The 27,006-nt window shown below is 42.5% G+C and overlaps 1 protein-coding gene across 1 annotated transcript in view; it reads right to left on the bottom strand.

Annotated features, from left to right (window-relative positions):
* Window positions 1-25,759, bottom strand: part of disp1 (dispatched homolog 1) — a 33,424-nt gene extending 7,665 nt beyond the window's left edge. Inside the window, exons 1-4 of the mRNA XM_079571785.1 lie at window positions 25,131-25,759; window positions 2,436-2,465; window positions 1,947-2,070; window positions 963-1,090 (exon numbers count right to left, since the gene is read on the bottom strand). Coding sequence (XP_079427911.1) covers window positions 963-1,090; window positions 1,947-2,070; window positions 2,436-2,465; window positions 25,131-25,726 — 878 coding nt within the window. The 5' untranslated portion in view covers window positions 25,727-25,759. The remainder of the gene's footprint in view (window positions 1-962; window positions 1,091-1,946; window positions 2,071-2,435; window positions 2,466-25,130) is intronic.
* Window positions 25,760-27,006: the final 1,247 nt, after the last annotated feature.

Raw genomic sequence — 27,006 nt, 5'->3', positions numbered from 1 at the left:
AGGCCGGGTTTGCGGCTGCCGGAGGCAAATTAAAGCCGGTCTCTAAAACAGGCCGGGGCTTTTATTAGAAACTATAGCGGTAGAAATATTCCCCAAGTTAGGAATCCGGGCCGAGGGGGACGCTGCGGAGGAGCTGATCCGAGCGTAACTTTGACACAGATTTAGACACTTTTCAAACCTCCTGTGACTATTTGTGGAAACAGGGGGAGAGTTGTGTGACCCTCAAGGGTTTTAATAAAGTCTCCATCGCGTCTTCAAAGCACGTCCAGCTGCTCCGTGTGCAGGTCAGTCCCACGCCTCAAAATAACTCCTCCCATCAGCGCGAGCGTCTCGTCTTCTCTCGGGTCAGTCTCATGATCGATCACAAACACAAACGCTCCGTCTAAACTCGCCTTTTACACAAGATAACAACAAATAATCCGGTCCGCGGTAAAAACGAAACAGAAACCTGCAGTGACATTGATGTCAAAGCTCCGCTAACAGCAACGAAACACTTCCTGTTGTCCCGACAAAATAAAAGGCGTCAATGTTCCAGCCGCTGGGAGAGGGTTTGAAATGTTCATTAATAAATAAACCTAATATTTTAGGTGCAAATGGACACAAATCTCGTTTTTCTTCATTTTCCTGGTCGTCCGTTTTGCTCAAATAGAAATAAAGGCCTGTCTCTAACTGTGGCCTGGTTCCAATAAAGGCCTGGTCCTAGATGCCTTTGAGTAAATAAAGGCCCCGGCCTATATTAGAGCATTTACGGTAAAAACTTCAAGAATTTGCTATGATTTTCAATGTTTAGAGAAGACCAAGGAGCCCCGAGTTCATTTCCTTCCTCTTCCCATGGATAAAATGCAGAATACCCTGACATGACAAATTATACTTTTTGCTTTTATAATGATACATATGCACAATATTCGCCTTGTGACCCAACACTCTCAGCCCATTCCATGTTTCGTTCAAGCCCCCGGTACCTTTTGGCCTGCTCATCAGCGTATTTGAAAGGATAGTTGGCCAGTGTGGCTTTGTAGCCCGTGTTCTTCACCATGTTGTTCCATGTGACCAGTCTCTGGCCGATCGCTGTTCCCCGAGGCTCGAACCCCTGCAGAGAAACGCTGAGATGAAAATAGACGTACCAACAAGCAAAAGTAGCAGGTTGGGAATGACAGAGCTGTTATTATATCACTAAATGTGGTATGATACTTTCTTTTTTCAAATGCAGAATACAGCCAACTTAAAAGCCTACAGATCTATCAAATACAAAAAATATGGACGCCTATGCCTATCTAACTTTGCCGTGGAGAAGAAAGTTGGCACTGGCCCCAACAGTTTACATCGGAGGCGCTAAAATTAATTTGTAATCTGCTGTACAATGCAATAAACATGGATTCAAATGGATTTCAAAACAACATATATGAAGTGCAAGTGTGTAAAGAAAATTAGAATATCATTAAAAAGTGCATTGATTTCTGTTATTCAACTTCAAACTGTGAAACTAATGTGTGATATAGACTCATTACATGCAAAGTGAGATATGTATAACCTTTATTTGTTATAATTTTGATTATTATGACTCAGCTGGTAAAAAATAAATGGATATTTTGAGCCATAATCATCAAAATTATAGCAAATAAAGGCACGGTATATGTGACTTACTGCATGTAATGAGTTTATATCATATTAGTTTCACATTTCAAGTTGAATCACAGAAATAAATGAGCTTTTCAACCATATTCTAATTCCCCAAGTTTCACCTACAAATGAAGATAAGTTCAATAAAATACTACGTGTGTGAAAAATAACATTGCCAAAGCAGAATATCGAACTTTAACTAGGTAACTGAGTAAAGGATGGGCTAAATGCAGAGGACGAACTTCCCTACACGGACAACAAAGTACACCTCGACCCTAAATATACCGCATTTCATTTCTGCCCCTTCCAGAGTCTCGTGCACTCACCAGCAGTGGGTCGGAGAAGTCTGGTAGGTCTGGCACCAGGACACCCACCAGAGCACACACCACAATGAGGACAGTACACACGCCCAGGACCACCACCGGCCAATCAGCGATCAGCTCCGCGTAACTGCAAAGGACGTAGAATCACACTGAATCACGCCAAACTTTAACCGATGATGATGTTAATGACAATAACAAGCCACTGTTAGTGAGTGAGATAGGGACGAACAGGTCGGACAGCTGAGGGAAAGTAGAACAGACTGTAGTTTCAATGAGCAAATGTGTGAAGAAATCTAAATGCTCAATCGTGCTCATTGTCATGCAAAATAAAAATAATAATACAAATACTTTTAATGCAATATTTGGAGACACTACAATCTTGAGCTGTTCGCAAACACAGGCCAGAGACAAACAGGAATGACACCGTGGGATGGGATGGGAGGGGAGGGGAGCATGAAACCATCAGGCAGTGAAGTCAATGGCAGCTCTTACCTTTTGGGGAATCGAAAAGGCCGAACAGGGCTGAAAAACAGAGAGATAAATCAGGGTTACAAGTCAAAACAACGGCCCAAACAAAAGACTTTAGAAAGATATATGTTATAGCTATTAGTTTGCGGATTATCTTGCCAGAAGCATCGGTCAGACCCACATTCAGAACAGGTTTCTTCCAACTGATTTCTGACATATAAAAATCAAACTACCAGGTAAAAATCACACAGCTCTGTACAATATTTGTCTCCTCCACTGTGACCTGGTCGTAAAGCCTAAAAGCTTGGATTGTAAGTCCATAAGAGCTGATCTATAGAACATCATTGCTTTATGATGCATGATGGCATAGGGCAGGGGTCGGCAAGTTTGCTCGGTGGAGGCCGGTTTTTTCCTTAATCATAAGACAGTAAGTAAGTAAATCATCACTTTCTACAAAGCCAGTGTTATACATCATATACACTGGAAAAATGTCCATCTTAAATTAGATAAATTACTTAAAATTACTTGAATAAAGGGTTTTTTATGTTAAATTTGAGTCGGTGTGAACTAATCTAAGATCAGATAAAAACACCAATGCCAATGGAACAAACAGAAATCTCACTGGAAATCAAACAAATTAACTTTTCTGTAAAAGATATTTATTTTTCACTTGAAATTATACAAAATAATCTGAATTAAGAAAAAAAACTTGTGCTTGTTCCATCGGCAAGAATAGGTTTTATCTGCTTTAAGGCCAGACCAAATCCACTCAATCTTTAGATTTAATCTCTTAATTCAAGTAGATTTAAGTAATTTCTTAGTTTTCTTAGAGTATTCTTTTGGGATTATGACTTAAAGGATGCTCTGTTAAGACATTTTAAGGAATTGACAGTGTTTTTCACATTTCTAGAGAACTTTAACAGGCATTTGATCTATGATTTGGGTCATAATATTTCTCAAAATCATCTCGAGGGCCAGAGTTTGATGATGGAGGGCCGGTTTTGGCCCCCGGGTCTGACGTTGCCTATACCCCTGGCATAGGGGTTAAATCACACATGTCGTTTCTGGTGAACGTCTCTCAAAACCTCCCTCCATTTACTGTCCTGTTTATTAACTCAGTCACTCCAAAACAGTAGATTCAACTCAATCACACCTCGAACAATCATTAAAAGAACCATTGAAAGTACCATTAAAACTTCTCAAATAACTGAACATTTATATTTTGATTTGCCAATTGAAACCATTGAAATAACAATTACATGTAGTTTAAAGGATGCTCTCCCTGTATGAAAGATGTAGTGATGAAAACACTAAATCAGCTCTAAACTAAAACCCTTTCATGCGCTCGACCACTCCGGGTAAAAGTCATTCATTTGACTCTGTGTACATGAGCGACCGGAGTGATTAGATCTGACAGAGCTGTCAAAGCCACACGTCTCTAAACTCCTTCAAATCCATTACAGATGTCAGCGGAGTCTCTATTTCTCTAATATGCGCCGCAGAGGCTGATAATTCCCCTCAGTGTGAGCGTGATCCTGGGGGATTTCAGCGCAGATCAGGGGAGCGGGCCAGCGTGAGCCCAAACACAACACTAATGTTTTTAATAACAACATTTTTCAGCCACATCCTTCGGACAGAAACCCGCAAAGCTCGAGCCGCATCCACAGCGATTACGATTCAGCAGTGACTTCTTTTATTTCTGACTCCTGGTGCATGTTCCTTTACGTTACTGGTTACTGTATCATAAAGATGCAGAAAAGTGCTGCTGCCCCCTGCTGGTCTCCTCGCATGTCTACGGCCCCAGGAAAGACGCTTTAATCCAGGGGTAGGCAACGTCCGGCCCTCCAGCACAGAACCTCTGGCCCCCAATATGATTTTGCGAAATATTATTATGCAAATAATGGATCAAATGCCTGTTAAAGTGATCTAAAATGCGAGAAATAGTGTCTTTTTATAGTTTATGTTTTAAAAGTCTTTGCAGAACATCCCACTTGGTCAAATATAATGTAAAACAGTGATTCTCAGCTAGTGGGTCGCGAGCCTATGGGGAACTTTGTTTTTTCAATATTACACACTGGAGTCTGTTCAAATTAATATTATTGGGTTGGTTTGATCATAATTTCAGTCTTAAAAGCAAATCTACCGCTTGTTCAATAAAAACATGTGGTAAATACAATATTTTATGCGATATACGACAAATTACAGTTTTATTTGGGTCGCAGAGTGTCATTAAGGTAATGGCGGGTCTCTGAGCCGGACCACTTTAGAACCACTGATGTAAAACATTGGCATTGGCAGAAAATGGTTCTCAACTTGCAGGGCCGTGGGAAGATATTTTGGCTAGGGGGTGCTGAGAGACAAGATTGCCCCCCCAAAACGCTATTTCTTTGCTTATTTCCTATTTATTTAACCCCTTAACTCCCACCTGAACCGAGCACATTTTCTCCAGATTGGCTTTACCCCAATCCAAAAGCTTCTTGGAAAAAAGGTGTGAAAATAGCGGCAGAACTGAGACGAAAACAATGATGAAGATGTGACAAAAAAAAGACAAAAAATGACCAAAAAATGTGACAAAAAATGACAAAAAATTTACAAAAACTAGTTTAATACCCTCATCACAAAAATTGGAAAAAAAAATCTGATGACGTGAGGGAAAAGATCCATTTAGATGAGTTTTGTAGATCTTAGCTTTCAAATGAGGCGTTACACTGGCCTACAGGATTTGGGTAAAGCTGAACTGGAGAAAATGCTCTCGGTTCAGGCGGGAGTTAAGAGGTTAATATTGCTTGTAATGCATAGACGATCCACCAGGGGGTGCTGTAGCGCCCTCAGCACCCTGGGTTCCCACGGCCTTGTTAACTTGGCTACAATGGTGAGGTTCGGCCCTTGGTGTTTTGGCTGTGATGAAAATGGGCCCTCCATGGCGCAAACTTGCCTCCCCCCTGCTTTAATCTATTGCTACTAAATACAAATAGTTAACACATCAGCGCTGGTTCATACTGAGGCCCATTGCTACAGCTGCTGGTAGTCGCGGTCTGGATTTCTCGTCAGTCTCTCAGGGGAGCCCTGGGGGGAGCGTCCGGAGTAAGAGGCTGCGTTCCCGGATTTGGGGGGAGCAGGAAGGGACGGATCAGATAGGAGCACCTGATCGGGACAGGCTGCCGCAGGAGACGGATGACAGGGGGCAACGGGGCTGACACATGGAGAGGAAGAGGGGCAACAGGGTCACGGTTTAGGCAGTGGGCGACATGGACACTGGCTTTTCCACTAAGTATCCTGAAAGAGGGATTTTTGAAAGAGGTTATGTTGAATATTTTATGGTTGCATAGAGATGAAAACTAAAAGTAACTATAATCGTCTATTTGAGTTTTTCTTAAATGGAAAGAATCTCTATATACACTGCCCACCTGTCTAATAAAAGGTAAAAAGTGATTATAACAAGATTCTGGGGTTAAAATAATTGCAAGGTGGATATTTGGAAATAATTGCTGCTTCCCTCATTACTCCCTCATGGCCTTTGACCCGTTTTGACCAACTAATGCAAACCACATTTCTCTTATGTTTGAACCACAACCCAAAAGGAGCAGTCAAAAAATGGTAATGTCATTTTTTTTTTTCCCTTCCCCACTCCGCTGCCGGCTATCCATGTAAGGCTTTGAACTTACAGACCCGAGCGCGGAGATGTAGCCTCAAACCGGGGAGTGGACGTATTAGAAATGGTTGGATTGGATTCATACAGGCTGCTTTCAAAACACGATTTGTCTACCGAAGGTCTGTTTCGAGTTTCGCTCTGCATTGCCTCAGCTGATGTTACTGGAGAGATGAAAAACATACCTGCACCGACTGGCCTTTTCCAACGACAAAGGCGAGACGGCTCAAGAATCTGTCAAGACGACTGCTTTAGTTTATCTCCCCTCCATAAAAGTCAAAATCGACTTCTGGTGGTGATGCATTCAGCATGCCCCGGGGCTCCCGAAGAGGAGAGTGTACGAATCACTAAAACTGCATCATTTTGCGATATTTGAGTCATTGATACGACATAAAAGCTGGTCAGCCGCTCCTCCTCCAGTGATCTGTGCTGCTATAACATTCTTGGGCAAAACACTTCACTCACATTGGGCCTCATTCGTGAACGTTTACAACACCTTCTTCTTGCATAAATTTGTTCTTAAAGGAATAGGCCACCGTTTTTACATACTGAGATATGTTCTAACCTTAGCTTTGACGAGTTCTTTAGGACCTGTCTGATCTTCCCCCGTGCCTTCAGTCACGTAAACACAGCACAGACGGCGTTAGCATTTAGCCTCTCCCTCTCTCCTCTATAGCTCCAAAACAGGTCAAGATAGAAGCTACCAAGCTCTTCCACGTTTTCCCTATTTAAATATGGTTACGTGAAGTGTTCCGCTACAAAGTATAATTACACAAAATTAAACAATGTGGATTTTCTAAGCGGATAAACGGGGGGACTACATTGTAAGGCGTAATAATACCAGGAGTAGTTTGAAATCCGCGCAGTAATCTTCACTTTACTGTGCGGATGCCAAACTACTCCTGAAAAATGAAAAAACACTATTTCAGAAGCCGCATGTAGCTCTTTAAAGGCCGTGGTGCGGCCCTTTAAAGCTTTAATGAAAAACTGCAGTTGATGAAAAAGTAAACCCATAATGTGCATCTATATGAGTGACAATCTGCGAGAGTAAGAGGAAAATCTGTGCCAGAACGAGGCTGAATTTTCACAGAGTCATAAAGATCCACAAATATTTCCTACAATATACTGTTTCAAAGTCTTCATCAAGTAAAAAATGTGAATGCTTTGAGGATAAAAAGTACTATTAGAGCTCTTTCCTAGCTTGTTAAAAATTCTAAATGTGTTTCATTTCAAGAACAGAAGTGTTAACTGTGCTCCATATTCTAAAAGCTAAATGTCCTCCTTGTGAACACAGCCGGAGGTGCTGGTGTGTACCCCTGTCCGCGCCGACGCCTGATCACAGAAGCTCGAAATTCAGCAGGATGACGACCTGTGGAGTAGAGTTTCCTCGGCCTCTCTGATCACTCTGCTCCTGACGGCTCGGAGCAAACTGAAAAATGCCAGCTCTGTGCCGGCCCCTCCGCCGTCCCGCCTCCCGCCTGGCTCTCCCTCCCCTCGCTAACCCCGCTGTGTTTTTTCTATTGACCAGAGGGAGAGTGTTTCTGGATCACTGGGCTAATTAAAAAGGTAAACAGGGGACGGCGGCGCTCACTCAACGCCGCGCTGACAGAGGAGAGCGGCCCAGACACGAGTCCCCGTTGGTCCAGACCAAAACAAGACAATGGCCTACACCTATTCTATCAGGAATGGAAGAATATGGCCATTATGGGAAAAAAACAAAAATCAAATTCCAAACTTCCCGATGCAACAGAAAAACTTGGTTTGCTAATCACATTTCAAAAGTGTGACAGGTAATTGAAAAAAAAGGAGAGAGGGGAAAAAATAAAGGCAGTGTAGGGACAGCTGGGGTTAACTGTCAGCAGATGGAGGGTAAATATTTCATGAAAAGCTCTTTAAGTCAGAGCTGGAGCCATTAGTGTCACCGTCAGACGACCAGAGCACGGGGGCTAATCAGAGCTGCACTGGAACGCTGCACACAATTACAGTCCAGTCCAAGCCGTGAAATGAGCCTTCAGCGGATTGGCCGGGCAACACAGGCACAATTAAGGCAACTGACTACATATTCTTATGAGAAACAAATGTTTCCTGCGGGCACGAAAAAAAAACTTGAACACATTACAACATCTTCATGAAGCTTATTCATGAGAGAAGGAGAGCCCCTTCAGCAGCCCCTTCAGCCTCAGACTGTCATTCATAGGGCATCGTGTTTCTAACAGGCTCCAATAAACACTGCGGCCCGTGCTGTTTAAACACAAAGGTTAAACAGGGGTCGAATGGGGACACTCTGCTCTCATTATCACTGCACTGAAACTGCTGCAGAAACAGATCAACCAAGACTTAGACAATGAATAGGAACATCAGTTGCATTAGAATAAGAGCGGAGAGAGGAAGAAGCCCTGAGGGACACCTCTGTGTTGCAGTGGTTCTCAGCCTATTTTGTCTTACAGATAGGGCTGGGTACCGTTACCAATAACACTACTTTAACGATACCTGCTTTTCGGTACCGGTGCCTTAACGGTACTTTTTTCGATACCTATGTTATTTTAATTGATTTAAAATAAGGTGTATAAAAAGTATCGTTCAGGACGAAATCCAAACACGGCACATCAGAAAACAGGCGCAGCAGCGTCACCTGTGACTTCATCTTTTGAGCAGAATTCCCACTAAAGCCGTGATAAAAAGAGAGAAAGGACATTATTACCTCCCGAGCTGCAGGAACAGACCAGATCCACATCAGGACCGTTTACTGAAGATAAACTTTTCTAAACTCACTGAGCTGTTCCACAGTGAAAGCTCCTCACACGTCACAGATCTGTTACACAGTGAGAGCGCTCACTCTGTCACTGACAATGCACCATAACTGTTCCAAACATGGCTAATGCAGAGTGAGCGCTCACCTTTTCCAGAAACAATCTTTGATCCAAACGCTCCGGTGCAGCTGGAGTTTAAACAACAGCAGTAACTTCAGGCTCTGCGGCTAAAGCTAAAGGTTAAGCTAAAGGTAAAGGTTACGCTAAAGGTAAAGCTAAAGCTAAAGGTAAAGCCAAAGAGTTTCTTGTTGTCACTTTTCTATTTGTCTAAGAGTCTAGTTTCTTATTCAGTCCAGGTTTTTGACAAGTTTACTGTAAGTCCTGGTTTAGTCCTGGCTTAGTCTTGGCTCAGACTGCGGCTCTGCCATCTCTGATAATGACTGAAGTGTTAGAGTTACAGCTTCGCTTCTGCATTCGCGCTAAAGCTGCTCATGAGTTCAGGCTTTTTTAGACTCACTGTGGATCATTTATTAACGTTTGGAGAGAAAAAGTACCGAAAATTAGCACAGAGAAAAAAAAAAGGCTTTCGATACCGCCCCCTCCGGAGCTTTTCGGTCGGTACCAAGTAGGTACCGTTTAACGGTACCCTGCCCTACTTACAGACCCCTTGGACCCTTCAGTGGTAATCTGTGTACCCCTACCACAAGAGTTGTTGAAGTTTATTTAGCAAGAAATCACTTAAAAGCTCGATGTGTAAGAAATAAGACAATGTTATGTTCAAAATACACCTAAAATACTCCCACAACTACATATTTTACTGCAAAAGTTTAGCTTTTCCTTTCAAAATAATGCTCAGTTTCACCTTTTAATCTGAAATGGCTCCAAGTACCCCCTGCTAAGTCCTCGAGAACCCGAGGTTGGGAAACACTGGTGTAATGCATGCCATCAGTGGACCCTTGAGCAGTGGAGACTTTATTTTTCCGGAGTGACTTATCGCGCTTCTCCATCTGGCAATCTAATAGACTAGTCTCGGTTTGGTGGTTGCCAGGAGAAAGAAACCTGTCTGAGCGCATTGTGGAAGAGGAATCATGGTGTGTGTGATACCGGCGGAGTTTGAACGCTCACACCTCTGCTCCGGTGTCACTATATCACTGAACCCACATCATAGCGTTCTCTCTAAGGCCACCGCCAAAATCTTACTGGGACTTTTCTAGTTTACCAGGGTCTGACAACTCTCTGAACCTGCTCAATGCCTGGCAGGGAGCGGACTGGCCATATGTCCGTTCTGGAAGAGCACAGAAGGGCCACTGGCTCGAGGGCCACCAGTCCCGCCTCAACCGAGCTTTACCCAAATCTAAAAGCTGAAAAGAAAAGCATCAAAATAGCGAGAAAAAGAGGATGAAAAGTCAACCAAAACGTGAGAAAAAAACAGACAAAAATGATAGAAAAAATCATTTAAAAAAAACAACAAAAACGGACAAAAATGATAGAAAAAATCATTAAAAAAACAACAAAAATGTGACAAAAATGTGGCGACGTGGCGAAAAGTTTCCGTCACTTTTGTAGGTCTTAGCTTTCAAATGAGGCGCTACATTGTTGATCTCCAGTCCAGAAGCTTTTAGATTTGGGTAAAGCCCAGTATCAAAAAACATGAATCTAAAAGGAATTCCGTTGGGTACGGTGCGCCACAAGGTTCAGTTTTGGGACCATTATTATTTATTATTTATATTAATGATTTTGCTTCTGTTTCTACGACCACCTTTCCCGTTCTTTTTGCTGATGATAGTCAAAAAAATAATAATAAAAAGCCGAGGTTAAACAAAAATGTGTTGAAAATGTGACAAAAAAAGTGACAAAAATTAAACAAATATGTAAAAAAAACAACAACAACAAAAATGTAATAAAAGTGTTGAAAAAGTGACAAAAAAGCAACAAAAAAAGTGTAGAAAAAGTGACAAAAAAGCGACAAAAAAGTGTTGAAAAAGTGACAAAAAAGTGACAAAAATTAAACAAATATGTTTAAAAATAAAAACGACAAAATTGTAATAAAAGTGTTGAAAAAGTGACAAAAAAGCGACAAAAACGTGTTGAAAAAGTGACAAAAAAGCAACAAAAAAGTGTTGAAAACGTGACAAAAATTAAACAAATATGTTTTAAAAAAGCGACAAAAATTTAATAAAAGTCTTGAAAATGTGACAAAAAAGCAGCAATAATGTAATAAAGAACTGTTTAAATATGTATTTGTGGAAGTGTCACAATTACGCTAGTTTGGGCCAGGCTGGTCAGAGTCCAGGGCTGTTTTCCAGTCCCAGTCCAGCCCCTGATGCCCGGTTGTGCGGTGAACATTTGTCGGCCCGTGTCCACGCCGGCTTGTACGTTCCAATGACAGCTTCCACTGCTGCACGGAGCCTTTTCGGATTGCACCTGCTGCACGCCGGATTCTTGGGGATGAAATATGGCCGCGCACAGATCCCAAGAATCCGACACGATTTGACGCCGTTGCCGACCGTTGCGGGCTGTCAGTCAGAGTAACGTCTCTATCATGGGTCCTGTTCGGAGCACATTCATCAGTGGAGGTTTTCGGGTGTGGAAAGACATCTGTGGTACAAGTAAGTGCACTCGAACCCTCAACTCTATACAATGCAAAACATAAATATGAAAAGACAAAATATGCCGTAAGAATGCAATATAGTTTTTTATTAAAAGGATTATTCTTTGAAACCAATTTGAACTGATCTATAGAGACATACGATACGGAGCATGCCTATCTGCCAGTGGCACTTTCATCTTATTCGGCGGCGGGACAGAGGAAGGGAAAGAAGGGGAGCTTTTTCTCTGTCAAACGTTCATTTTTCACTCGCCACCATTTCCCTGAGTCCATTATTAGCTCATCACAGCGCACCATCAATCTGAGCTGCACTTAGCCTTTGTTGGGGAGCGGCTCTGTCTGGCTTTCGGGCCGTCTGAGGACACCGGAGCCCCGGGTCAGCGTTTGTTCTGACCGCCGACTCATCATTCACACAGCGTTCATTTTGCTTTTCCGGTGGATTAGATTAAAGATAAGGCTTCCAAAAAAGACATCTCCGAGTTGCGAAATAATGGTGGCAAATATATTATGCTAGTCTTTGTTGTTGAGCCATTCGAAGGTACAAATATTATGCTTGACTGAAGTTTCAGAGACATTAGCCTTGAGATCTTTTGTAGGATGAAAGATTTTGAGACATGTTTATGAAATCTTCCGCAAAATATGATCATGGTGAAGCTTAAATCATGAACTGGACTGAGTTTGGTTGAGTTGAGGACGTTTCGCATCTAAACGCAGAAACTTCATCTTAGCTTTTGGGGTCAGTTTTGAAACATTAAGAGTTTCGCACAATTGAAGATTCAGTTTCAACCACGATGAGCATTTTGGCGGCTAATGGCAGCTAAGAGAGACCCAGAGGGCAGTCATACACATTTTGGCGCTCATATCACAGAGTGAACGGCTTTTGGCCTAAGCCGCTCTGCTAATAGAACTTTGTCACCCTCCAACTCAACATAAAGCGGGCTCTGCAGAATGTTATGATGTCACACGGACGAAGCCCATTGTGACAAAAGCATCAAAAGGTCAATAAGTTAGCGGAGTTGTCATTGTAGGTGTCAGTGCGGCAGATGGAGCATGCCCTGGGGGAGTCACTTTGACCCGTTGTGAGTGAAGTTACGCACACCGTAAAAACAAGGCTGCCGGGCCGTCAGGCGGGACTTTGGATTAACTTTCAAGATGTTTTTTAAAGGTGTGACAACATCTTTTCAAATTTAATCAGATCAAATGTTTGTTTGCTTTTCTTACAGGGATTAGCAGTTGTTATATAGTAGGTGTATACCGTGGGTGGTAGCGCAACGGTTAGCGCTCGTGCTTCACAGCTAGAAGGTCCCGGGTTCGATCCCCACCAGGCACTCCGGTTACCCCTATCACTAAAAACATGTACAATGGGCTATATGCACATGGACCCCACGTGATTTCCGCCTGGACAGTAAACCAGACGCTGTCCTTCCTGTCCGTTATCTCTTCCTATTAAAAATGAGCAGGTCCCACAGAAATGAAGCAATAGCTTAAGATTTGGTAAAGGACAGCGAGTAAAAGTTCAGATGTGACGGAGCAGGTTAAAAAATATTACATGAGACGTAACGACTTCACTGGAGGAAACCTCCGTGTTCATAACGGTGGATGTTTTTGTCTTGAGGCTAACGCGGCTAACACACAATAAAAAATAAAACTAGCGCAAAGTTTTGAACGAGCCTTTGCAAAAAAGAATCGTCCTGTTAGTCGTTTAAATAATATTTACTTGTTTACATGTTATATTATCATTTTTCAACACTAGCCTTTAGCTCTAAGATAAAAGCTCCGCCCCCACGACAGCTGGCGTTTCCTTTGGGGCTGGATTCACAGCGAACATGATGTTTGTAGTATGTTGCTGTGACTCCATCAGTAACTCGTTGTCCTTCACCAGATCCTGAGCTTCTCTTTATTTGTGCTAGTTGTGAACGTAAACGATCGCTGACAGGAAGTCCAGCGTCTGACTGACTGTCCAGGAAGACGGCACGTGGGGAAACTGTGCATAAGCCTATAGGCCAGGATGAATGTGAGTGTGTTTGAGAGTGCGAGTGTGGGACAACGGATGCAAATTAGCCCAAGGCTACCATCCGGCATGGCGTGTTTACATGCATGAGTCCCATATATGTTCATTAACGTCCACTGTTGCACCCAAAAAAACAAATAAAGGAAATATTACTGCAAAGGCGGTGAGGGTGCGATAGTGCAGAGGACAAATATCGTTTTACAGTTCATATATAATGACAAATAAAGCAACAAACAAACAAAAAAAATTGAATCATCGGTCGCTTCTCCTCACGTAAAGTTACTTTAAATACGACTTATTCTTATCGTTATGCTCTGAGTAGGCAAGGCAAGTTTATCTATAGAGCACAATTCATACACAAGGCAATTCAAAGTGCTTCACGGTTGCATAAATACAAGAAGGCAAATAGAATCAATAAAAACATCAACATAAAATTAATCGACTACAGTAAAAGGCGAGAGTGCAGATAATATACTTTCAGTCATATTCTCGGGCAAAAAGAACTGTTTTCAGCCTGGATTTGAACATTGACAGAGTTGAGGCCTGTCTCACATCCTCGTGAAGACTGTTCCAGATTTTAGCTGCATGAAACTGAAACGCAGCCTCACCGTGTCTATTATAGTAAGTAGAGTAAGTAACAAGTGTATTTAACCAAATCAAGATGAGGTCTGAACTCTACTAAGAAGACGACAGCTTTGATGACAAAATCAAACTTCTTGCTGTACATGAATTGACATCACACCCCATTGACAGGAGATCGTAGAACAAACTCGTGAAAATTTCAGCCTAAATGGGATGTATTTGCGTCGGTCTCCGCTGAAGAGAAGCAGGAGCATTCAGAGAAGAACTTATTTGGGAAAGGGCTGTTCAGGCAGGACGCCCGGCGAACAGTTGTTGCGCTTGATAAAGTGCAAAGCCTCGTCAAACTGACACCATGAAATAATGACACAGTCGTGCAGCTGTTTCACACAACACACTGAGCCGAGGTGTTCGAATGCAGACAACATCCAGAGCCTGAACAAAAATCTTTATCCGAGAGCACGGCCAAGTACGGCTTCAGGAATGTCTGATTTCACAGATAGTCACGTGTGGTCTAGGTGTTAAGATGAATCAATTCTGCTGCATCAAGTAAACTGTACAGTTTTTTTTTAGTTTATTTATTTGAGTCAGTATCTTCACACAAACACGATTGACTACAAGACATGGAAACACTGAAACAATGACTGAAAAGGGTTTTGGCTGAAGTGAAACACTGATTTAAAGCCAAACCCTATTGCAACTTAATAGTAACTTAGAGTAAACAGCAGTTTTACCGTCTGCACGATGAGGACAAAATGATTATGTTTCTGTATCAATTAGTTACAAAATTAATTCGCACAAGTCACACATCAATCAATAATGTAATAAAGACAGAATATAGTGCACACAGGACAGTTTATATGTGAGTTAGCGCTAGTGCCTTATAACTACTAATTACATTAGATTTGAACATTTTTTTGAAAGCGTTTAAAGATGTTGAGTTTTTTAAGGTGTCATTCAGACTATTCCAGACGTTTCCTCCTCTGACTGAGACACATCTGGCTTTGGTGTTTGTTCCAAATGCACTTTTCTGATAGATATGAGTTCCTCTGAGATTATAGCCAGTCTCTCTGGGTTTAAACCTTTCTTGTTACATTCAGGAAGCTCATGGTTATGAACCTTATACATAACGACAGCTGTGCCAAGATCAACTAAGTCGTGTAGTTTTAGTGTTTTTAATTTAATGAACAAAGGATTTGTTGGGGCAAAATAATCTGCACAGCTGACTATTCTGACCGCTTTTTTTTGTAGGATAAAAATGGGTTGGATTGTACTTTTATAATTATTCCCCAGAGTACCACAACATCATTTAGGTGTGGAAGAATGAGAGCGTTGTATAATAAATGGAGTGATTTTTGATTTACAACTGCTTTGATTTTACACAATATGCCAATTATTTTTGATACTTTTGATTTCACATAATTTACATGACTTTCCAATTTAGTCTTTCATCAACATGTACTCCCAAAAATGGTGTATGACACACCCTCTCAATTTCCATTTGGTTGATTTTTAATGTTGTTGGATTATCAATTCTCTTATTACCGAATACAATCTATTTTGTTTTATTCACATTCATTGATGATTTATTATAGTCAAACCATCTTTTTAGTAATTCTAGTTCCTTTTCAACTGTATGCATTAACTGTTCAACATTTTGTCCTTAACAATAGAGGCTGGTGTCATCAGCAAACAAAATACACTGCATGTTCTTAAGGACTTGACAGACGTCATTAATGTACATGATAAATAATTTTGGCCCAAGAACAGATCCCTGCGGGACACCATGAGTTATGGGGTGTTTTTCAGAATTAACATGATTAATTTGTACATATTGCTGCCTCCCACTGAGATAACTTTTTAGCCATTTGTACGCGACTCCCCTAAAACCATATCTTTGCATTTTTGATAATAGTAATTGAGGATTAATCGTGTCAAAGGCCTTACTTAGATCTATAAAGACACCAACTGTATTTTCTCCATTGTCTGTTGCAGTTACAGAAATGAATAGTGTAAAAAACTACTAACCCATGAACTCTCCTCTTCTCCTCCTACTTTACTACATGTGTTACAAATGACAAAAAAGCTGACATTACTGTTAGTTTGGCTATTTATTTTAGTCTTCTCTCAAAAGTGTTGGTCACATTACAGGCTTATGAGAAGGTAATGCTGCTTGATTTTACATTTATCACATCAGTACGAGTCCCAAAATAGCCATATTGCTTCTCAAATTAATTTCATTACACGTTTGACTCCGTTTTTGAACATCCATTGTCTTCATTCATGTCCTCTTGTCACTATCCTGCTGAAAAATGGATCTCTTGCCTGGGGCGAAATGAGCGCAGACGAAAAACATGACACACGATTTAATATTTAACTCAAAAGCCCGTGCCCTGGTGCTGACGTCCAAAAACAAAATGGGTGAGCCGCGCTGCGCTTTGCTATTGTCATGTTTTCATGCGGTTATCCCCGTAGCCAAGGCAACATACCCACCTGCTTGGCCGAAACGCGAGGAAATTTCGCCTCATTCCAGATAGTAAAAGCTGACCTTTTCGAGAGAACTGTCAAAGGGAGTGAGAGGCAGGAATTTGCGCTATCTGACAAGGCATGAATCTCACCTAAAACTATGAGCTGGCGTAAACAAGTGGAAGGAGGGAAAGGCGTTGTAGCTCCGGGAGGGACGGGAGAAGGTCAACTGCTCGGGCTGACCCGGGGATGGTGTGTGTGTGTGTGTGTGTGTGTGTGTGTGGGTGTGCAGGTAGGGGCAGGTCACCCGGAGGAGTGGATGGCCCGGAGACACGCATAACTCCGTTTATCCGCGGCTAAGCCTTCACTCCACCAGGTTTCACGAGTGAGCCGTCTCTAGAGTAAAGATCTGGATCTACAGTGAGGGTTTTTTTCAGAGGTGGGAGTAAGTCACTAAATGCAAGTCTCGAGTCAAGTCCAAGTGGTGGAGGTCCAAGTCCCAAGCAAGTCCAAGTCAATCGGTCATGGGCTCAAGTCAAGTCAAGTCTTGCTTTAGCCGGCAAGTCACCTCAAGTCACACACGCCAGCGTGTCTACTTTTCAAAACGTGATTAATCTTGAAAATAACAAGTGCTTTCTCAAGATATAGCGATTTTGAAAATTTAGGCTAAAATCAAACTCATGGATTTGGATTTCAAGTCTAATCAATATTTAATCACCATAAAATTCAAACTATATATATTCTAAATGCTCCAGTCTATGTACAAAATTACTGGGGCAGCATTTTGAGGAAGGGGGCCCGGGGGGGAAACTTAAAAAGAAAAATGAAACAGTCTTTTAAACATGAGCTGCTTTTCCCTGCGGTCTGAAATATAAATATAAAGTAATATTTTTATTTTTGTTAGTTTCTGGCAGTTTTTCTGTCAGTGGTTCCACTGTACTGCCCCGGCCCCTGTATACTCAGATTCGCCCCTGCTCAAAATAGATTCCGCGTAGCCTTCAGTCCCGCTGTCACTGGGCTCTGTGTGCGGATGCGTAAAATAATAATATAATAAATGCTGTAAACTTTGTGTGAACGAATCAAAACATCGAAAAAAAATCCAAGATTTCTGTTGATGAATCAGCTCTTACATGGTGGTTCTGGAGGCTCCGTCTGCGCTGTAGGTCCAGCCCATTGTTTCAAACGTTTTCCTGTCTGTAAATCTCCACCTCTTCACTGTCTTTAGAAAACTTTTCATGCATCCAAAGAAACACGTTGTATTTCCTCCTGCCTTTTCGCGCTGTATTGATTAGAAGCGCTGTGTCGGGAAACCGAACACGCATGTGGCTAATTACCATAATGTAAACAAAGATGCGCCGCTTTTACATAATGAATCCTGATCTTTCGACAGTTTCACTCAAATAAACAACTATAAAGTCACAGCGAGTCATTGAGAGTGAATGGCCTCAAGTCCAAGTTAAGTCTCGAGTCACAAACAGCAAGTCCCAAGTCAAGTCTTTTTGGAGCTTTGGTCAAGTAAGTCTCAAGTCCCGAAAATTGTGAAAAAAAATTGTAAGAGATTAGGACTATACAACCTGACGCTTTCCCCAAAATGGCAGCACTAGATAATCTTTCGAAAGCGATATCGACACGCTACACGGTCATAACGCTTTTCGCAGGCACCCTCGGGGGCCAAAATCAAATCCGTTACAAAAACACAAAGGAACGGGTCAGTGGTGAAAGATTTCAGAGTGTGCCAACTTTCCTCAAAATAGAAACATTAAGACGTGCTAATCTCTGCAAAATGGATTAATGTTTTGTGAAGCCGAGGGGCAGAGGTGTAGAAGTTACCTCAGGGGGGAAAAAGGTCTGTATAAAAAGAAAAAGAAAAAAAAGGTCCAGTCCCGGAGACGTGTGTGGGACGGCGGGCTTGTGCAGGGCGGTGAGCGTAATCCAGCACTAATCCAAAAATCACAGATCTGGCCGATACCTGAAACCGTTAAATTGTCCCCGCTACACCATAGAGCAACATGGCTGAACCGGCTTCAATGTTACAATAGACTTAGCCCCTTTTCTGCTTTTTGACTTGACATGAATCATTTGGCTCAGAGGGGCTTTAGTCTCATTACCGTACAGGGCATACTGCTGATATTTTACATTTGCTTTGACAAAAGGAGGCAAACATGTACAAGAAAGGATGACCAGCAGAGGGTGCAAAGACAGAGGCGCAGTAAATGCTAAAAGCAATAGCTGCTAAAAGGTGTGCGGTAAGTATTTTGAGTTCCTGGGAAAGAGACAAATTGAATAGGCAGGATTACTGAAATACAATAAAAAACACTATCATGGTGGGGAAGTTGTCATCGTCTCACCTCTGAAACTCATGATAGCCAAGTTCAAAGGGATCTTCCACCTGGCGCAACAACAGCATCAGCGCAGAAGAGAGTGACATCTTGTGTGCAAACAAACAATACGCCAGTGGGATTGACTGCGGCCCTTCTTCTCTCCCCATCTTTAGGCTACATTAGCGTCGTGCGCGGCCACATGTACTTCCTTCCACATTTATGTTGCAACATTTTCAAGCTCTTACAGAACAAACTACAAACTTTATTCCACTGTGAGTTAAGGCGAGACAGGGCAGGTGAAAGTATTGATTTTTCACGCAGTGGTCGAAGTGGAGATTTTGATCAATTTTCCTCCCTTTACATCTTAGTTTTCATGTCAGATATAAAAATGATGATGTTTATTTTATGATGTTTTGTCTGCGAGGTGGGGGCAACCCGGAAGTAGCTGCTGCGCCGCGTAAAAAGGCTGTCTTTCCCGCGGGTTTTCATTCATGAATATTGACAGATTTGACATCCACGTGTCCTGCGAAGGGGCCCCGTGATGACGCTTTCACCCAAATATGGTGTTTTTCCTCCTACGAGACGCTGGAGCGGAAAAGTGGAAGAACGGGCCGAGCATGCGCACTCGCTACAAAACTTCAGGGCTGGTTTTCTCTGAATGAGAGAAGCCGCACTCGGGCAGAGCCTGAGCCCTTATAGAAGCTCCCACAGACTCCAAACTTTACAGTCTGAGACCTAACAAGATTTTGAAGGTTTTTTCAGAGGGATTTTTTAATATCTAATTCCTAGCCTGATTTATTCAGCTTTGAAACCAAAAAAACAGGCGGAATTTGAGTTTTTACAGATTTTTTCACTGATGATTAGTTTATTGAAAAACTAAACAAAATATCCAAAATCCCCTCTGAAAAAATCTTAGTTACTAACTCGGGAGGGACCACTGTTGTACATCACATCGCCATTTCCCACGTTTAACCCACTTACTGCGTTTAATCTGCAGCTTTATAACAAGAAAAATCAACTCGGAGTAGGAGGGTTGCGCAAAAATTTGACCTTTCCGGGAATCGAAAACTATAAAAACGCAAATGACAGACCGACGGACCAAACCTGCGATCGGTAATTGCGTTCCAGAATTCGGTGAGTAATCCGTGACACATTGATACACAGGAAGAGAAGAAACCTGGCCTGTAATTCCAACCTGTCAGCACCAAAGCCAGCCTTGTTTGCTAAATAAGACGTGCTTAAACATTAGGAACTGTACACCCATAGCCACATCTGCACCGCATTCACCCTGTGACGCAAAAGGAGGAGAGAAGAAAAAGAAAAAAAAACAGCGTAATGGTCGTAGAAAAACTGGGAAATTAAAGTAAAAGGTGGGGGGGGGGGGGGGTCGGTGGGGGAATTAGAGTCACCGCAAAAGCCTGAAGGGAACCGTGCCCACCCAAACTTTCATTCGAGCAGACCACAGCTTTCAACACCACTCACGCCGGCTGGGAGAGACTTCACTGGGTTGGCTTATTGGGTGAAGGGCAACTACGACACAACAGCTACCGAACTGTCACAAAAGGTGTCACAAAACCAAACTCGGGCACTGACAATGCTACAAATATATCTCTGCGTCATCTGCTTCAACGCATCACATGGCAATTCGTGCATTGTGTATCAAACCAGCGCTCTGTACAGTAATTCCAAGCTCTATTTTCCACTAATTACACACGGATTGCGGGAGATTTAATATAAGATTAATGATTTTGCAAAGAATGTAATGGTTTGAGAAGTGGCCACGCTCGGCAGTCACCAAAGCTAAAGTAAGCACATCAAGAAACGGGACTACTTTACACATCAAGTTGTAGATTCCTTGAGAGACAAGCAGTTTCAAGCCTGATGTAAGAGACCTTGACACAGTCCTTGTCGAGCCGTAACACAGTCCTACTTTAAACCTGGATTCGTTCTGTGCACTTCTTCCCGAGGATCTGACTGTGCTTTGCTTGGGTCATTTTAGCCCCGTAAAGTTTATAACGAGAAGCACCGGTTTAGAGCATTAAGGGTTCAAAATGAGCATAATGTTGGGAACTCTGTGGACTCCTCATCATCGGGCTTGAGGGAACGTTTCAGGCGCTTCACCGAACGTTTGAAGTGCGGCGCCCAACTGTTCCCTGGATTACTCCTGTGCTTTATGGACTGAGTGTAAAAGCATTTAGCTCCACTCCTATGGACTGTACGTTACGGGGGAGTTGCACAACAGATTGTTCAAACACAGGCAAAAGGTAAAAAAAGTTGCTACAAAGATGCCTTCCACTTAAACCTGTGCACAAGCAAAGACGGCTGTGAATGTCCTTTTTGCTTTGATTTTCTTTAAAAAATACAATATTAATCAAGGATTTAAAGGGACTATACAGAGTTTAAAAATGTTAAAATTATGTATTTTCCTCCCCCCACATGTTCCAGCCATGTTCCGAATTGCCGTCATGCATGAGCTTAATATAGAAGGTGCAGTTACACGTATGACCTGAGATGGCAGTAGTGAGCATAAAATGGCCAACTTGCATCTAGCCCAGGGGTTTCCAAAGTGCAGCCCGGGGGCCAAATGCGGCCCTCAGACCAATTTTTGTTGGCCTTTTATCTGAATCAGTAAATATCAGCGATGGTCCTTTTTATTTGAAATGTAATAAATCGACACAATTCTAACCTAACAACTAGGTTAGTTAGGTTAGAAACAACTAACCTAGTTGTTTCTAACCTAACTAACCAATAAAAGGTGCTCTGTCTCACATTTTATTGTGAGACAGAGCTGGCATGGGGGATGATCACAGGAAGTGATCAAAACTAAAGCAGGTAAACTAAACCTTCTGCCTTACTAAAAGAACAAAACGATAATAGGCTAAGAAGACGGTATGAACCTTTTACAAAGAGCTGGCACGAAGGTTTTAAGCAAAAATTACGGTGTGGGGCACATTTTAAACCTCTGCTTGTCAAAGGTTTGATGGCACTAACCACCGATCTATGGCCCTTCACACCGTGTACTCTTCAATATGTGGCCCCCCATGAAAAAAGTTTGGACACCCCTGGTCTAGCCCCTTTAAAGAGGGGGTATTATGCTTTTTTCAGTCGCATAGCACCAGTCTATATCACACTACAATGATGAGCAAACCTTCTGTTGGTCTGTAAATGCAGTAAATTAGAATAACTGCCTTGTATAAAATGTCTCTCTCAAAATGGCTGTAGTGAATGTCTTGAAATAGGCCTCTGTCTCTTTAAGAACCTCTGAGCCTTTCCGACACGCCCCCTCCACACGCTGTCTGTGGCATCAGTGGGGAGGGGGTTCTGCTGAGGAGCAGTGGTTGGTTACTCGGCTGGTGACGAAAGCTCGGAGGCGTCTCCAGGAGGTGGGGGCGTTCCTAGGAGGACTCAGGCAAACCTATCTCTGAAATGGCCGCCATCAGAGTTTTTACAGATTACTCAAAAATACGTGAATGTGCCAAGGCAACACTTCAGGCATGTTTTTAATGAGGGAATGACATAATAACATGATGGAAAGCTTAATACCCCCCCCTTTAAGGCATCACAGTTTTCTGGTCATTCAGCCCCAACACACAATAAATTGCAAAGACTGTAAATATTTAGGGAATATAATACCCATGAATAAAGACTACCATGTCTCTGTGACCTGATACCTTTCAGGACAAAAAATCTTCCAAAATCATTCAGCCTTGTTCAAATAAATTGCTCTGAATCACTGCTGTGGAACTCCATAACTGCTGTCGTTGGCATGAGATAGAGTTTCCAAAACCGCAATACAGCCAAACCGACTTCATTAATTCATTTATTTATTCATTATCAATGGAGGGGGTCCTGCCTCTGAAATAAGCGGGTTCTTCTCAGGATCTAAAAATGGAAGTGACAGGTCCAAACACACTGACAAGAGAGAGCTTATGGTCCGCTTTGGGCCAATGAGAGAGCCTCTGTGTCCTGAAGTACACAAGAACACGCACAAACAGAAACTCCTCTGACGTGTGCTGGCCGCGAGCACACAAATACATAACACCAATGAGAGGACACTTTTGAGCATCCAAGAGTTTTACAGTTTTCCGCCCTGATGTGACCAAACGAAACCCCTAGTTTGTCACTGAGCTTATTCAGAGGTGGACCATGGGCGTACTGAAAAAGTAAATATCGAGCATTGGCTTAAATGTCTTGAATTGAGGAAATGTTTCTTGTTTAAAGCAGTTTTATCTCATTTAGACTTTTTTCCCGATCTGACCAAGTTTATTTTGCTGTTTTGAGGACGTTTGTGACCAGTTCTAAGGTAAATCTCACTTGAAATAAGAAAGTAAAACGGCCAATGAGATAAGACCAATGTTCTTACCCCATTGGCAAAGAAAATTACTTGAAATAAGGACAAAATGTATTGAAACGAGTCAGAAACGTCTCAAGACAAGTGAAATAATCTGGGTCAGGAGCCCACCTACACCTTTCATTGTCAAAACATCTCAAATTCGGATTATTATGCTCAAATTGAGACTTTTATACTAATCTACTTCATTACTTTTTGCAGAGCACCCACTAAACAGTTCTGATAGACGTACTTAAAAGGCGCTATACCTGATATACAAAGAAACAGGGTCACTCAAATTTCAAATTGCTATTTTCTGCTCCAAACTCATCTCAAACTTTCCTAATGCATTTACAACATCAAAATTCGTCACAGGGACTGAGTTTAAACCATTCACTTCACTGTAAAAAATGCCTTCCAACCTGACAAACCAGTGTTTTTTGGGATAAATGTCTGCTTTTACCATATACTAAAGGACAAAACCAATTTTATTCCAATGACAAAAAATAAAAAATAGCGCCTTTAATTTCATTTAATGTTTTTTTTCAAGACAGCATTGGAAAAAGCGATGTCTTTAAATGGAAAGGGCGTAATCGCAATCGAGCTGCTTGATACAGTTGGTGTTAATGTCATACAAGGGGGCGTTTTCTGGCAGAATACAAACTTACACACAAATAAAGCAAAGTCTTCCATGTGGATGTTTTTTTTCACCAGATTGTTCAGCAGAAGCGAAAAAACAGCAGTCATAGCTAGCGTTAGCATTTAGCATGGTGCTAATAAGAAGCATCATGTTAGCATTCACTGTTATTTATGTATTTATGGGCTGTTGACCCACTTTGCTCCTCTCCATGACTTTGTATCTTTATTTTGTTTAGAAAACTATATTGAAAATTCCGCATTTGTTGAAGTAGTTTGAGTATTTATAGAAAGTTTAGATTTTTCTCCCCTTTGTTTTCCCCCTCAACCTCTCCAAACGTGACCATGGGAGATTCCAGAGATGCTGATGTAAGATTATGCATCTCCTTCCTCTCTCCTCCCTCTCCTCTTTCTCTCCTCTCTCGGTCCTTCGTGAGAATAATCTAAACCCTAGCTCCGATGTGAAAGCCATCTCGTCATTTTAAAACGGTTTAAGTTTCTGTACACAGCAAAGCAAAGCAAAACCACGCGCTGTTAAACTCTGAGCTGTAGAGAGAGAGAGAGAGAGTAAATGGTCTCAAATGGTAAATGGTCTCAACTTAAATAGCGCTTTTCCACCTACATTAGGCACTCAAAGCGCTTTACAGCAAGGATCCACTCACCCATTCATACTTATATTCATACACCAGTGTACGCAGACACTGGGGGCAATGTGGGTGAAGTGTCTTGGACACAACGACAATACAACACTTTCAGGAGGTGGGATTCAAACCCCCGACCTTCCGATCATGAGACGACCCGCTCTACCATCTGTGCCACTGTCGCCCCTAAAAGAGAGAGCTCCGCGCGTCAAACAGAGCAGCGCTGCGTCTTTACTTTAATAATTACGGCTAACACATCATGGCTTCTGGCAGGTACTGAAACTAGCGCGCATATTAGTTATATTCGTGATTGCATTTACAGTGCAATCCCTGCAAAGTTTGTAGGTTTACAAGGCCCACAGAAGACCAGTGCGTGTTTCTGACAGGAGGGGGCGTGGCATCACGATGGTGTCTCTCCATCGTGATGTTGCCCATCCATCACGATCATCGGCACAACCCTAGTGGCTTAATAATTTGGAAAAATAAATGGTCCAGGTCATACGTATGTTTCGAAGTCATAAGAGAAACTGTCGCTGTGTGAAACATGCAGCGACATCAAACATGCTCCTAACACCCAGCTGTTACGTCAAAGCTGTTTCTGCAGTGGGTTATCAAAATAAATGATTTCGAAGAGGCTAATGCAATATCCCAGCACAGGTCTTTTGCTGTATTTATCATCAATAAAACCACATCTTATTAAAGGTAATAAGACGGTGTATTAGGCTTACCTGATGTCGGGTCTGTGCGTATGGCTGTGGAGATGCTCCTGCCACCTTTGCTGCTGGTGGCGCTGGTGAGCACAGAGCGTGGGGGCGAGATGGGGCGGCTGGGGATAGGAGCACGGCGGGACGCAGCAGGGGCAGGGTGCGGTGCTCCCGGGGTGGGCCACAGTGCAGGGACCCGGGGCGGTTTTAAAAAGGGGACAGTCCGGCTGACCGCAGGGGCAGCGCAGAGCGAAGGGGTAGTGACACTGTTGGCAGCAAACATTTCTGTGCTGGTGGGGCGGCGGGTGCTGGCATTGGCTCGACTTTTGAGGGGAAATGTTCCTTAGAGAGCCGTTCTGCTTCACCACGCTGCCATTTTGCTTTGGTTTGTTTGCTTTGTGAACAATTCGAGGGTCAGCCTGAACTTTATCTCCGCCGCCGACGTCTTCATCATTGTCCGCGGTGATGGAGTCCCCGCTGGAGGCTGCCGTGAGCGGGTCTTGACCGTTGCAAACCGCGGCGCTGGATTTAGGAGACGCGTGTCCATTTCCGGAGGGGAGGGAGTGGTGCCCTCCGTTGGTGATGGCGGGAGGGTTTGCGCTGGCATCGTTCAACGCCATAGTCCGCTCCCAGACGGGCTGGCAGGGACACGAGCAGTCACTCTGAGGAAACCAAAAAGAAAACAAATTAATTACATTAAGTACAAAGACATTTAAAGCAGTACTAAGCAACTCATGCCTCTAGAGGCCATAAGTGCAACTGCAAGTGTCGTAGCATGTTGAGCTTTTTACACATTAATTGTCCGTGAGAGTAAATACTACACTGAAAGAAAAGACAAAGGGAGAGAGGGATATTGTATTTTCACTAAAACTTGGCTGTAAATACTGTTTAAAGGAATAGGCCACCGTTTTTACATACTGAGATATGTTCTTACCTAACCTTAGTCGAGTTAATATATACCCGTCTGGTCTTTGTCCGTGCGCTCTGTCAGGCAAACGGAGCACATACGCAGCCTCTCCCACATGTCACATAGCTCCAAAAATGCTCACGATAGAAGCTATCAAGCTCTTCCACGTGTTCCCTATTTAAATAAAGTTACGTGAAGTGTTTTCATGCGAAGTATATTTACACAGAAATGTAGCATGTCGATTTTATAAGCAGATAAAAAGGGGAACTATATTGTGAGGCGTAATGATACGAGGAGCACAACGTCCGTGCTGTAACTCTATATATTAACTCGGCTAAGGTTAGGTAAGAACATATCTCAGGATGTAAAAACGGTGGCCTATTCCTTTAAGTGGCGCTAGCCCGCAGTTAGCTTTTCCCGTTAGCTTGATGGCTTCTTCTTCGTGATTCCATTAGTGTGTATTGGTGGCTCCGACCCGGAGGCAGCAAAATTGTAATTGTGGTTTTCTGGCCAGAGACACCAGGGGGAGATGAAATCATCCCGTCAACACTTGTATTACCCCCACAGGGACTACAAAAAGGATTTATTGAGGTAAACAAGTACTGCTTTAAGCAAAAGTTTCATATTTTCTACTCCTCCTAGCAACATGCACAATGCATTAGATAAAAAGTGAGATCTTGTGGATGGTTTCCTGGCTTAAATGATGCAAGAAAATGCGGTAATGGAAAGATACAGTGTTGAAACGGTCAGCTGTTGCTCAACTGACCCTTGGCTCCAAGAGATTCTGAACTCCTCAGTTAATCCAACGCAAAGCACAAAGCTATAGCACGGATATACAAAAAAAAAAGGCCTAAAGAGCATTTTCCCAAGTCCCAGGACAACTGCTCTTAGTAATAACCATGAGTGAAAGCAATGTTGCACAAGATTTTGTTAAAAAGGAAGAAAATGCCAAACTGCAGACTTCTTATCTGATACAATAAGAAACCTCGTTGT

This window comes from Gobius niger (genome assembly GCF_951799975.1).
Source record: "Gobius niger genome assembly, chromosome: 15".
In the NCBI taxonomy this organism is placed as follows: domain Eukaryota; kingdom Metazoa; phylum Chordata; class Actinopteri; order Gobiiformes; family Gobiidae; genus Gobius; species Gobius niger.
The sequence above is the reverse complement of the archived record's forward strand: the minus strand, read 5'-3'. Positions and strand labels throughout refer to the sequence as shown.